This window comes from Nerophis lumbriciformis, linkage group LG16 (assembly GCF_033978685.3).
Source record: "Nerophis lumbriciformis linkage group LG16, RoL_Nlum_v2.1, whole genome shotgun sequence".
In the NCBI taxonomy this organism is placed as follows: domain Eukaryota; kingdom Metazoa; phylum Chordata; class Actinopteri; order Syngnathiformes; family Syngnathidae; genus Nerophis; species Nerophis lumbriciformis.
In genome coordinates this window covers 20,333,788-20,346,294 of record NC_084563.2, presented here as the reverse complement: position 1 = coordinate 20,346,294, position 12,507 = coordinate 20,333,788, and the positions used below count along the sequence as shown (strand labels likewise).

Sequence of the window (12,507 nt, the reverse complement as noted above, 5' to 3'; positions counted from 1 at the left end):
CACCTAATTCCTCCTAAAAGACACAACTTAAAAGCTGGAGTGACATGCCGCGTTCACGTACCGGACTGAAAATGGGAGAGGATACTTTTTACGACGGTCGAATCCGTTTTAAAGAGTTAAAAAGCTCCTTTCACATGCTAGTTATGCTAGTGAATAGAAGTGAAATATAGATAATCGTGAGTGTCTGATGTGAAAGGAAAACAAGCGCGACAAAAGTCAACATCGCTTCCGTGTAGCGTTTTGTCCCTTTTCCTTGAAAGCTGTCTCCAACCCGGAAGTGGCTCGCCCCGCTCTGCTCTCGACCAATAGGAGGCGGCCTGGGGGGGGGAGGCTGTCAATCACAGGTGAGGCAGGACTGATGGAGGGCAGAAAAAGGGGAAGACGTCGGGCGGGAAGCAGCGCAGCCGGGAGTCACGTCGCCGCGGTCGATGGCACAACTATGCGGAGGACCAGCCACGCTCATGCGGACGTGAGAGCGACTTCGCACGGCGTCTTTCCCGCGGGGAGGCGGCACTCCGCAGCTCCAAGACAAACTTTTTTTATTGATAAACGTTAATAGTTTTATTTTTTAAAAAGGCCGAAAATGGCGGCGCCGTTCTCCATCCAGGCCATCCTGGACAAGAAGGACCGCGCCAGACCGCCTCTGCGCGACCTGGACGTCTGCTTCTCCAAGACCACTTGCTGGAGCATATTCGGCGCCGACTCCCGGAGAGGGGGCGGCGGCCTGGACGCGGACTCTCCGCCCGGGAAGAGCTACGACTCGGACTCCGGCCTGAGCGAGGACAACGACGCCAAAGCCCGCCCGGAGAAGGACGCCGGGGCCGCGGAGACCGACCAGGAGTCCGCGGCCGTGGAGCACATCAAGAGCGACTGCGAGGCCAACAATGCTGCAGGTGAGGAGGAGAATCCACTCTTAATGACATTTACAACCATTAAAATCACACTTTTAAAGCCTTTTACATATCCTTTTTTATTATTATTATTTACAAGCATCTTATAGACTTTTTTTTTTTTTTTTTAGACAGTCACTTTATTGGACTTTTATTTTCTTAATTCAGTGAGGGGAGGGAAAGCATGCAAAAAGCTAACAATATTTTTGATACATTTTGCTGTTTTATTAGATTAAATATTGAGTGTTTGAAATGTACATTTAAAAAAAAACATATTTAAAAAAAAAAAACATTTAGCCAAACCTGGAATATTTAAATAAATCCCACTTGGAACAGATTTTTTTTTTTTTTTACAATCATTTGATCATTTTCCAAAGAAAACCTGCATGCATTTTTACAAACGGCCTTTTTTTTGGGAAGTTTGAAGTTAATTATATTTATATAGCGCTTTTCTCTAGTGCTTTACATAGTGAAACACAATATCTAAGTTACATTTTTAAACCAGTGTGGGTGGCACTGGGAGAAGGTGGGTAAAGTGTCTTGCCCAAGGACACAACGGCAGATACTATTGGATGTCAGAAGCGGGGATCGAACCTGGAACCCGGCCGCTCTACCAACCGAGCTAATGTATTTTTCTTACTGTGCAAAATATAATTTGGTACAGCTAAAGCCAGTATTTAAAATATAAATCATCTATGATTTGTTATCATCAAAGTTGAAAATATAATATTTTTTATTTACAAGCATCTTATAGACTTTTTTTTTTTTAAAGTCACTTTATTGGACTTTTATTTTCTTAATTCAGTGAGAGGGGTGGGGGGGCATGCAAAAAGCTAACAATATTTTTGATACATTTTGCTTATTTTCAGTGTATTTGTTTAAATATTGAGTGTTTGAAATCTACATTTTTAAAGAAAAACACATTTAAAAACAAAAACATATTTAGCCAAACCTGGAATATTTAGATAAATCCCACTTGGAACAGATTTTTTTTCTTTTTTTTCTTTTTTTTTTTTTTTACAATCATTTGATCATTTTTCAAAGAAAATCTGCATGCATTTTTACAAACGGCCTTTTTTTGTGTGAAGTGAATTATATTTATATAGCGCTTTTCTCTAGTGACTCAAAGCGCTTTACATTGTGAAACCCAATATCTAAGTTACATTTTTACTGGGGGCAGGTGCGTAAAGTGTCTTGCCCAAGGACACAACGGCAGTGACTATTGGATGGCAGAAGCGGGGATCGAACCTGGAACCCGGTCACTTGATTAACCGAGTTAATGGGTTTTTCTTACTGTGCAAAATATCATTTGGTACAGCTAAAGCCAGTATTTAAAATATAAATCTATGATTTCTATCATCAAAGTAGAAAATATAATACACAAATCGAATTGTTTAATACAATTGTGTTTTAGAATCATTTAAGAACACAATAAATCTTTGTGCTCAATAACCAAAACTTACAACATTTAGTTCCTGATGATTTTCTGTGCATTTCTTTTTTAACAAGATCATTTCTAAAGCATGCAGTGTTTTTAATTCATAATTGACTTTTAAATAATAAAATACAAATATAAACAAATGTAAAAAAAATAAATGACAAATGTCCCCAAACTTTAAACACATTTGTGAAGTCAATTTATTTATTTATTTAAAATTTAAGAATATGTTTCATTTTCAACGAAAATCTACAATGGTAAAGATGATTTATGCATTTGGAAAATAAATATATCATTGTCAATCAGCAACAACTTTACACACATGAGACACCATTTCAGCTATTTAAAATTTTTTTTTTTTTTACCATGCAAGAATTAACTAAATTAAAGGTTTGTTATAAAATACATTTACATTATTGCTATAGAATAAATTTGCAGTATTGGTATAAAACATATTTGCAGTATCGTTATAAACACATTTACAGTATTGCTTCAGAATACATTTGCAGTATTGGTATAGAAAACGTTTACGGTATTGTTATAAAATACATTTACGGTATCGTTATAAATACAATTACAGTATTGTTAGAATACATTTATAGTATTGTTATAGAAAACATACAGTATCATACAGAAAACATTTACAATATTGTTATACAATACATTTACAGTATTGTTAGAAATGCATTTACGGTATCGTTATAGAATGCATACAGTATCGTTAAAGGAAACATGCAGTATCATTATAAAATACATTTACAGTGTCGTTATAGAAAACATACAATATCATTATAAAATACATTTACAGTATCGTTATAAAATATGTTTACAGTGTCGTTATAGAAAACATACAGTATCATTATAAAATACATTTGCAGTATCGTTATGAATACATTTACAGAATTGCTTTAGAATACATTTGCAGTATTGTTATAGAAAACAGTTTACGGTATCGTTTTAAAATAAATTTACGGTATCGTTATAAATACAATTACAGTATTGTTATAGAATACATTTATAGTATTGTTATAAAATACATTTACAGTATTGTTAAATATACATTTACAGTATCATTATAGAATGCATACAGTATTGTTATAGAAAACATGCAGTATCATTATAAAATACATTTACAGTATCGTTATAGAAAACATACGGTCTCATTATAAATACATTTACAGTATCGTTATAAAATATATTAACAGTGTCATTATAGAAAACATACAGTATCATTATGAAATATATTTACAGTATCGTTATAAAATACATTCACAGTATCGTTATAGAAAACATACAGTATCGTTATCAAATACATTTGCAGTATCGTTACAGAAAACATACAGTATCGTTATCAAATACATTTGCAGTGTCGTTATAGAAAACATTGACAGTATTGTTAGAAATACATTTACAGTATCGTTATAGAAAACATACAGTATCATTATAAATACATTTACAGTATCGTTCTAGAAAACGTTTACAGTATTGTTCTAGAAAACATACAGTATCGTTAAAAAATATATTTACAGTATCGTTATAAAATATATTTACAGTGTCGTTATAGAAAACATACAGTATCATTATCATATACATTTACAGTTTTGTTATAAAATACATTCACAGTATCGTTATCAAATACATTTGCAGTGTCGTTATAGAAAACATTTACAGTATCGTTATAGAAAACATTCAGTATCATTATAAAATGCATTTACAGTATCGTTAAAGAAAACAGTATCATTACAAAATACATTTACAGTAATGTTATAAAATACATTCACAGTGTCGTTACAGAAAACATTTACAGTATCATTATAGAAAACATACAGTATCGTTCTCAAATGCATTTACAGTATTGTTATAAAATACATTTACAGTAACATTATAAATACAATTACAGTATTGTTATGGAAAACATTTACAGTATTGTTATAAATACACTTACAGTATTAGAGACAACATTTACAGTATCATTATAGAAAACATACAGTATCGTTATCATATACATGAACAGTATATTAGTTATTGCATTTGTCCCACGCACATCAAAGAAACAATGATAATATTACACAACTTGGGAAATAAATGACAAATAAGTGGAAAGTGTGGCGAATTCAATAGATCAATTACGTTTAAAACAGACTTTTAAACATGAATATAGGAATAGAAAATAATGATAAAGTCTATGAAGCTCGGCTTCTTGGACTTGTGATCATTAGACATGATTGTTGATATTTCAATATGATCCAAACAAATTGATTGATGTTCAATCATAAATGGAGCATGCATTAATTTTCACTGTATGACTGTAGAGTTATTCATTATAATTAAAACATCAACCAAATAACTAGTTTGCTAGTTTTTGGTTATTTTCTGTATATTTTTAATACTCTTTTTGACTACACTTGCTGACCAAAATGAATATGAGGTATAGTGCATAGAAAAAATAATATTACAAAAATCCCTAAATTAACACGAATAGTTTATCATAATATATAACAGCAACCCCCGAGAGGGACACGCAGTAAAAAATGGATGGCTAACATAAATCATAATTAAAGATCACTGTACACACATGAAACTGCAACGTAAACAACTTTTTAAAAGGTGTTTTAATAGTATTTTGGTATAAGTGGGGAAAAAAGTGAAAAGCTGCTCCATCTTCTTACTTAAATAGTAAGTATAAAATATAATGATATCACATTTTGGAACATTTCCCAAAAACAAATATATCTTTACATTTTACATCCACTTTAAATAAAAAAATTGTGTGGTATGTCTTGTGGGGTCTGTGCTGATCATCAAGCTATGTATTTTTCTATTTATATCTAGATTTTCTGTAGAGTTTTGGTTGAAGTTTTGCTCTCTTTAACTTCAACTCACACTCTCCATGTTGCACACTAAAAACATGCTGGCTTATTTTGATAACCCAATTTAGGAGTTGCGAGTGTTGGGTTGAATTTTGCAGTTATTTTTATGAAGAGCCATCCATTTTTTGGGTTATAAGGGTATTATTTTAACTCAATTCCCGGGTTTTCAAAACTATGAACCATTTTTGGGTTGTTTTTCAATGAGTAACGCATTTTTGGGGTCGAGGCTTTTTTTTAAATGATAAAATAGGTACTTTTTTTCTTGAAGGGAATTTTATTATGGGTTAATCTCATTAAAATTATTTACAATCACACATCTTATGTGCATGAAAATATACAGTATGAGCATGCGGTATAGCAGTGGTCCCCAACCACAGGTCCGGGGACCGGTACCGGTCCGTGAAGCATTTGCTACCAGGCCAGAGAGAAACATTAAATAATTGATAAAGGACTGCATTTTCTCCGACTTAACTTTGGCCTGTCCCATCAGACCTGGGGTGTCACACTTATTTTCATTGAGGACCACACCGCAGTCATGGCTGCCAATAGAGGGCCACTTGTAACAGTAAATAATTAATTAACCTATGAATTTAAATATTTTACTTTTTTTTTTTTACGTAAAGAGTAAAAAAAAAAAATCTGTGGATTTTACCACTGTTTTCCATCCATCCATCCATTTCCTACCGCTTGTCCCTGTTTTTTTTACAGAAAAAAACTGGCAGCTTAGTTCCCAGACTTTTACTGTAAAATATATGGTGTTGTTTTATTATTATTCTTTTTACAACATATTACTGTAAATAGAAATACAGTACTGCTGTTTAATTTTATTTTGGCAACTCGGCTGCCAGTTTTTTTTACCATAATAAAATGTGGTACCTTAAAATCATCATTTAAATTTTTATTTATTTACATTTTTATTTATTTATTATTTATATATTTTATTTATATATATATATATATATATATATATATATATATATATATATATATATATATATATATATATATCTCCATCCATCCATTTTCTACCGCTTATTCCCTTTGGGGTTGCGGGGGGCGCTGGAGCCTATCTCAGCTACAATCGGGCGGAAGGCGGGGTACACCCTGGACAAGTCGCCACCTCATCGCAGGGCCAACACAGATAGACAGACAACATTCACACTCATATATATATATATGTATATATATATATATCTATATCCATCCATCCATCTTCTTCCGCTTATCCGAGGTCGGGTCGCGGGGGCAGCAGCCTAAGCAGGGAAGCCCAGACTTTCCTCTCCCCAGCCACTTTGTCCAGCTCTTCCCGGGGGATCCCGAGGCGTTCCCAGGCCAGCCGGGAGACATAGTCTTCCCAACGTGTCCTGGGTCTTCCCCGTGGCCTCCTACAGGTCGAACATGCCCTAAACACCTCCCTAGGGAGGCGTTCGGGTGGCATCCTGACTAGATGCCCGAACCACCTCATCTGGCTCCTCTCTATGTGGAGGAGCAGCGGCTTTACTTTGAGCTCCTCCCGGATGACAGAGCTTCTCACCCTATCTCCAAGGGAGAGCTCTGACACCCGGCGGAGGAAACTCATTTCGGCCGCTTGTACCCGTGATCTTGTCCTTTCGGTCATAACCCAAAGCTCATGACCATAGGTGAGGATGGGAACATAGATCGACCGGTAAATTGAGAGCTTTGCCTTCCGGCTCAGCTCCTTCTTCACCACAACGGATCGATACAGCGTCCGCATTACTGAAGACGCCGCACCGATCCGCCTGTCGATCTCACAATCCACTCTTCCCTCACTCGTGAACAAGACTCCGAGGTACCTGAACTCCTCCACTTGGGGCAAGGTCTCCTCCCCAACCTGGAGATGGCACTCCACCCTTTTCCGGGCGAGAACCATGGACTCGGACTTGGAGGTGCTGATTCTCATCCCAGTCGCTTCACACTCGGCTGCGAACCGATCCAGTGAGAGCTGAAGATCCTGGCCAGATGAAGCCATCAGGACCACATCATCTGCAAAAAGCAGAGACCTAATCCTGCAGCCACCAAACCGGATCCCCTCAATGCCCTGACTGCGCCTAGAAATTCAGTCCATAAAAGTTATGAACAGAATCGGTGACAAAGGGCAGCCTTAGCGGAGTCCAACCCTCACTGGAAACGTGTCCGACTTACTGCCGGCAATGCGGACCAAGCTCTGACACTGATCGTACAGGGAGCGGACCGCCACAATCAGACCGTCCGATACCCCATACTCTCTGAGCACTCCCCACAGGACTTCCCAGGGGACACGGTCGAATGCCTTCTCCAAGTCCACAAAGCACATGTAGACTGGTTGGGCAAACTCCCATGTACACTCAAGGACCCTGCCGAGAGTATAGAGCTGGTCCACAGTTCCACGACCAGGACGAAAACCACACTGTTCCTCTTGAATCCGAGGTTCGACTATCCGGCGTAGCCTCCTCTCCAGTACACCTGAATAAACCTTACCGGGAAGGCTGAGGAGTGTGATCCCACGATATATATATATATATATATATATATATATATATATATATACAATTTATTTATTAAAAAAAATAAAAACCAGACAGCTCAGTTGACAGAATTTTACTGTAAAAAAACCCAAACATTGTCCTTTTTATTTTTTCAACTTACAGTAATATGCTGTAGAAAAGAAAAAAAAAAACTCCCTAAATTTTACAGTAAAATCTATTGGTCATTTTTATAGTGTACAATTTGATGGATAACTTGCTTCAAAACCATAAGTTAAGCAGATATTTAAGTATTTATTTGGATTTTGACCAACAAAGTTGGATAATATAATATTTGTTGCAATATTGGACACTATTTTTTCCCCCCCTGTCAAACTAGAAAAAAACCATAATACCTTTAGTAAGAAAATAAGAAAGTAAATAAAGAAAATATAAGGTATTTTATTGACACATATTATTTCCAAGCTTTTGCGGGCCAGATCTGGCCTTGAGTTTGACACCTGTGCACTAGACACACCAATAAGCTTGTTTATAGCTTATTGGTGTATAATAAGCTATAAACATAGCTTATTATGTTTATAATAAGCTATGTTTATAGCTTATTATACAACATATTACTGTTGTATAAAAAGGAAGTTGCCATTTGTTATAACTTTGTGACATGATACAATGCACATTAATGAACATATCAGATATAAAAGTGACAGATTGTAGCCAAAGGCTAATTTCCATCTGCATCTCATTGCAAAGAAACACGCCCAGGGCTCCCACTAATTCAGTCTTATAGTGAGTTGTGTTTTTTACAAGTGGGAAGCCGGTCCCTGAAAATAGTGCCTACATTAAACCGGTCCCTGGTGGAAAAAAGGTTGGGGATAACTGCTGTATAGGACAACTATGACCATACACGGCAATTCTTGTAAAAAAAAACCCGTCACTCATATGTTGCTTTTGAGTATATTTGGTATACAAATATAACTTTTAACCAACTATTGGGTCAAGGAGCGCTAAATTGCGCAACCAAATTGATGGGTTATAGCTCTGCTTTTGTGTTAAATAAATTCAACCCAATGTGTTTAGTGTCTAGATGTGTATTACATGTATTAGTAAGTCTCTATAGATGTATAGTACATATTAGTGTCTATAGATGTATATTACATTTGTCAATAAGTCTCTATGGTTGTATATTATTTGTTAAGTGTCTATTACATGTTAATAGATGTGTATAGATGTATGTTACTTGTGTCTATAGATGTATATTACATGGGTCTATAGATGTATATTACTTGTGTCTATAGATGTATATTACACGTGTCTATAGATGTATATTACACGTGTCTATAGATGTATATTACATGGGTCTATAGATGTATATTACATGTGTCTATAGATGTATATTACTTGTGTCTATAGATATATATTGCATGTGTCTAAATGTATATTACATGTGTTAATAGGTGTATATAGATGTATATTACATATTAGTGTCTATAGATGTATATTACATTTGTTAATAAGTCTCTATGGTTGTATATTATGTGTTAAGTGTCTATTACATGTTAATAGGTGTGTACATTATTACATGTTTGTATGGATGAATGTTACATGTGTTATTAGGTCTATAGCTGTATATTACGTGTTAATAAGTGTTACATGTGTTATTTAGTGTCTATGACATGTTTATTACATGTTTTAAGTGTCTATGACATGTGTTAACTGTCTATTTCAAGTGTTAAGTGTCTGACATGTTTATTACATGTGTTATTAAGTAATTATGACATGTCTATTACATGTGTTATTAGGTGTCTATGACATGTCTATTACATGTGTAAATAGGTGTCTATGACATGTTTATTACATGTGCTATTAAGTGTCTAGAACATGTATTAAGTGTCCATTACATGTGTTAATAAGTGTCCATTACATGTGTTATTACGTTTCTATTAAATTATTATTAAGTGTCTATGACATGTTTATTACATGTGTTAAGTTTCTGACGTGTTAAGTGTCTATGACATGTCTATTACATGTGTTACGTGTCTATTAACATGTGTTGAGTGTCTATGATGTGTATTATGTGTTAAGAGTGTGACATGTTTACATGTGTCATTAAGTGTCTATGACATGTTTATTACATGTGTCATTAATTGTCTATGACTTGTTTATTATGTGTGTTAAGTGTCTATGACATGTTTATTACATGTGTTAAGTGTCTATGACATGTATTACATTTTTTATGACATGTTTGTTACATGTGTTAATAGGTGTCTATGACAAGTTTATTACATGTGTTGAGTGTCAATGACATGTTAAGTGTCTATTACTTGTGTTATTAAGTGTCTATGACATGTCTATTACATGTGTTAGTAGGTGTCTATGACATGTGTTAATAAGTGTCTATGACATGTGTATTACATGTGTTAAGTGTCTGACATTTTTATTACATGTCATTAATTGTCTATGACATGTTTACTACACGTGTCTGACATGTTTATTACATGTGTTAATAGGTGTCTATGACATGTTTATTACATGTGTTATTAAGTGTCTATGACATGTCTATGACATGTGTTAATAGGTGTCCATGACATGTTTATTACATGTGTTACGTCTCTGACGTGTTAATAAATGTCAATGACATATGTTATTATGTGTCTATGACATGTTTATTACATGTGTTAATAGGTGTCTGACATGTTTATTGCATGTGTTAAGTGTCTATGACATGTTTATTGCATGTGTTAAGTGTCTATGACATGTTTATTACATGTGTTAAGTGTCTATGACATGTTTATTACATGTGTTATTAAGTGTCTATGACATGTTTATTACATGTGTTAATAGGTGTCTATGACATGTTTATTACATGTGTTAATAGGTGTCTATGACATGTTTATTACATGTGTTAATAGGTGTCTATGACGTGTTTATTACATGTGTTAGTAGGTGTCTGACATGTTTATTGCATGTGTTATTAAGTGTCTATGACATTTTTATTACATGTTAAGTGTTTCTTACATGTGTTAATAGGTGTCTATGACATGTTTATTGCATGTGTTAAGTGTCTATGACATGTTTCTTACATGTGTTATTAAGTGTCTATGACACGTTTATTACATGTGTTAATAGGTGTCTGACATGTTTATTACATGTGTTAATAGGTGTCTATGACATGTTTATTACATGTGTTATTAAGTGTCTATGGCATGTCTATTACATGTGTTAATAGGTGTCTATGACATGTTTATTACATGTGTTAATAGGTGTCTATGACATGTTTATTACATGTCTTTTTAAGTGTCTATGACATGTTTATTACATGTGTTAATAGGTGTCTATGACATGTTTATTGCATGTGTTAATAGGTGTCCATGACATGTTTATTACATGTGTTGATAGGTGTCTATGACATGTTTATTACATGTGTTGATAGGTGTCTATGACATGTTTATTACATGTGTTAATAGGTGTCTATGACATGTTTATTACATGTGTTAATAGGTGTCTATGACATGTTTATTACATGTGTTAATAGGTGTCTATGACATGTTTATTGCATGTGTTAATAGGTGTCCATGACATGTTTATTACATGTGTTGATAGGTGTCTATGACATGTTTATTACATGTGTTGATAGGTGTCTATGACATGTTTATTACATGTGTTAATAGGTGTCTATGACATGTTTATTACATGTGTTAATAGGTGTCTATGACATGTTTATTACATGTGTTAATAGGTGTCTATGACATGTTTATTACATGTGTTAATAGGTGTGTATGACATGCGTTAATAAGCGTGTCCATTGCAGATTCGAGCACCCAGGAGGAGAAGAGCGGCGAGCAGCCCAAGCAGAGGAAGAAACGTTCCCGGGCGGCCTTCTCGCACGCCCAGGTCTTCGAGCTGGAGCGCCGCTTCAACCACCAGCGCTACTTGTCCGGGCCGGAGCGAGCCGACCTGGCCGCCTCCCTGAAGCTGACAGAGACTCAGGTGAAGATCTGGTTCCAGAACCGCCGCTACAAGACCAAGCGCCGGCAGATGGCGGCCGACCTGATGGCATCCACGCCGGCCGCCAAGAAGGTGGCGGTGAAGGTGCTGGTGCGGGACGACCAGAGACAGTACGGCCCGGGGGAGGTGCTGCGGCCCCCGCTGCTCTCCCTGCAGCCCTCCTACTACTACCCCTACGCCTACTGCCTGCCCGCCTGGACGCTGGCGTGTGCGGCCAACCAGTGACCACACCGGGGACTCTATTTATTGCAACACTCCCAAGCCGGGAAGTCACCTTTGAACCAAAGAAGAAGTCAATCAAGGAGCCCTGAGGCTGATTGGACACTTAATTGTGGCCCCTCCTCCTTTCTCATCACATCCTACCTCTGCAGTGATCTGGACTTTATTGTTGCAGGCGTTATTGTTGTGATCACTCTCTCTCTCTCTCTCTCTCTCTCTCTCTCTCTCTCTCTCTCTCTCTCTCTCTCTCTCTCTCTCTCTCTCTCTCTCTCTCTGTTGTGCAGTCAAGGTAGGCTCTTGGACCGCATGAAACACTCAACTTGTGGTGTTGTGGGCAAGGAGTGTGCCTCTTTAAAAGTGTGTGTGTGTGATTGTTTTGTGTGTGTGTGTGTTTGGATGCTTCAAATAATATTAAAACATACACTTCATATCATTTGGGGCTATTTTCATTAATCGGGGGACTTTTTACAGCGTGACGCGGCAATTTCATTCAAAAACAATGTCACAAGCGTGGATAGGCAGGGGCGTAACAGCACATTTTGGGACCCTGTACACAAGACTCCTGAAGGGCTACCCCCCCATCTCACCCCTTTGAATCTATC

At 36.1% G+C, this 12,507-nt stretch overlaps 1 protein-coding gene across 1 annotated transcript; it reads left to right on the top strand.

Annotated features, from left to right (window-relative positions):
* Positions 1 to 411: 411 nt before the first annotated feature.
* On the top strand, positions 412 to 12,299 carry nkx3-2 (NK3 homeobox 2). The gene is made up of 2 exons (XM_061977322.1): positions 412 to 893; positions 11,490 to 12,299. The coding sequence occupies exons 1-2, from the start codon at positions 584 to 586 to the stop codon at positions 11,909 to 11,911; spliced, it is 732 nt and encodes a 243-aa protein (XP_061833306.1). The 5' UTR covers positions 412 to 583; the 3' UTR covers positions 11,912 to 12,299.
* The last annotated feature ends 208 nt before the right edge of the window (positions 12,300 to 12,507 follow it).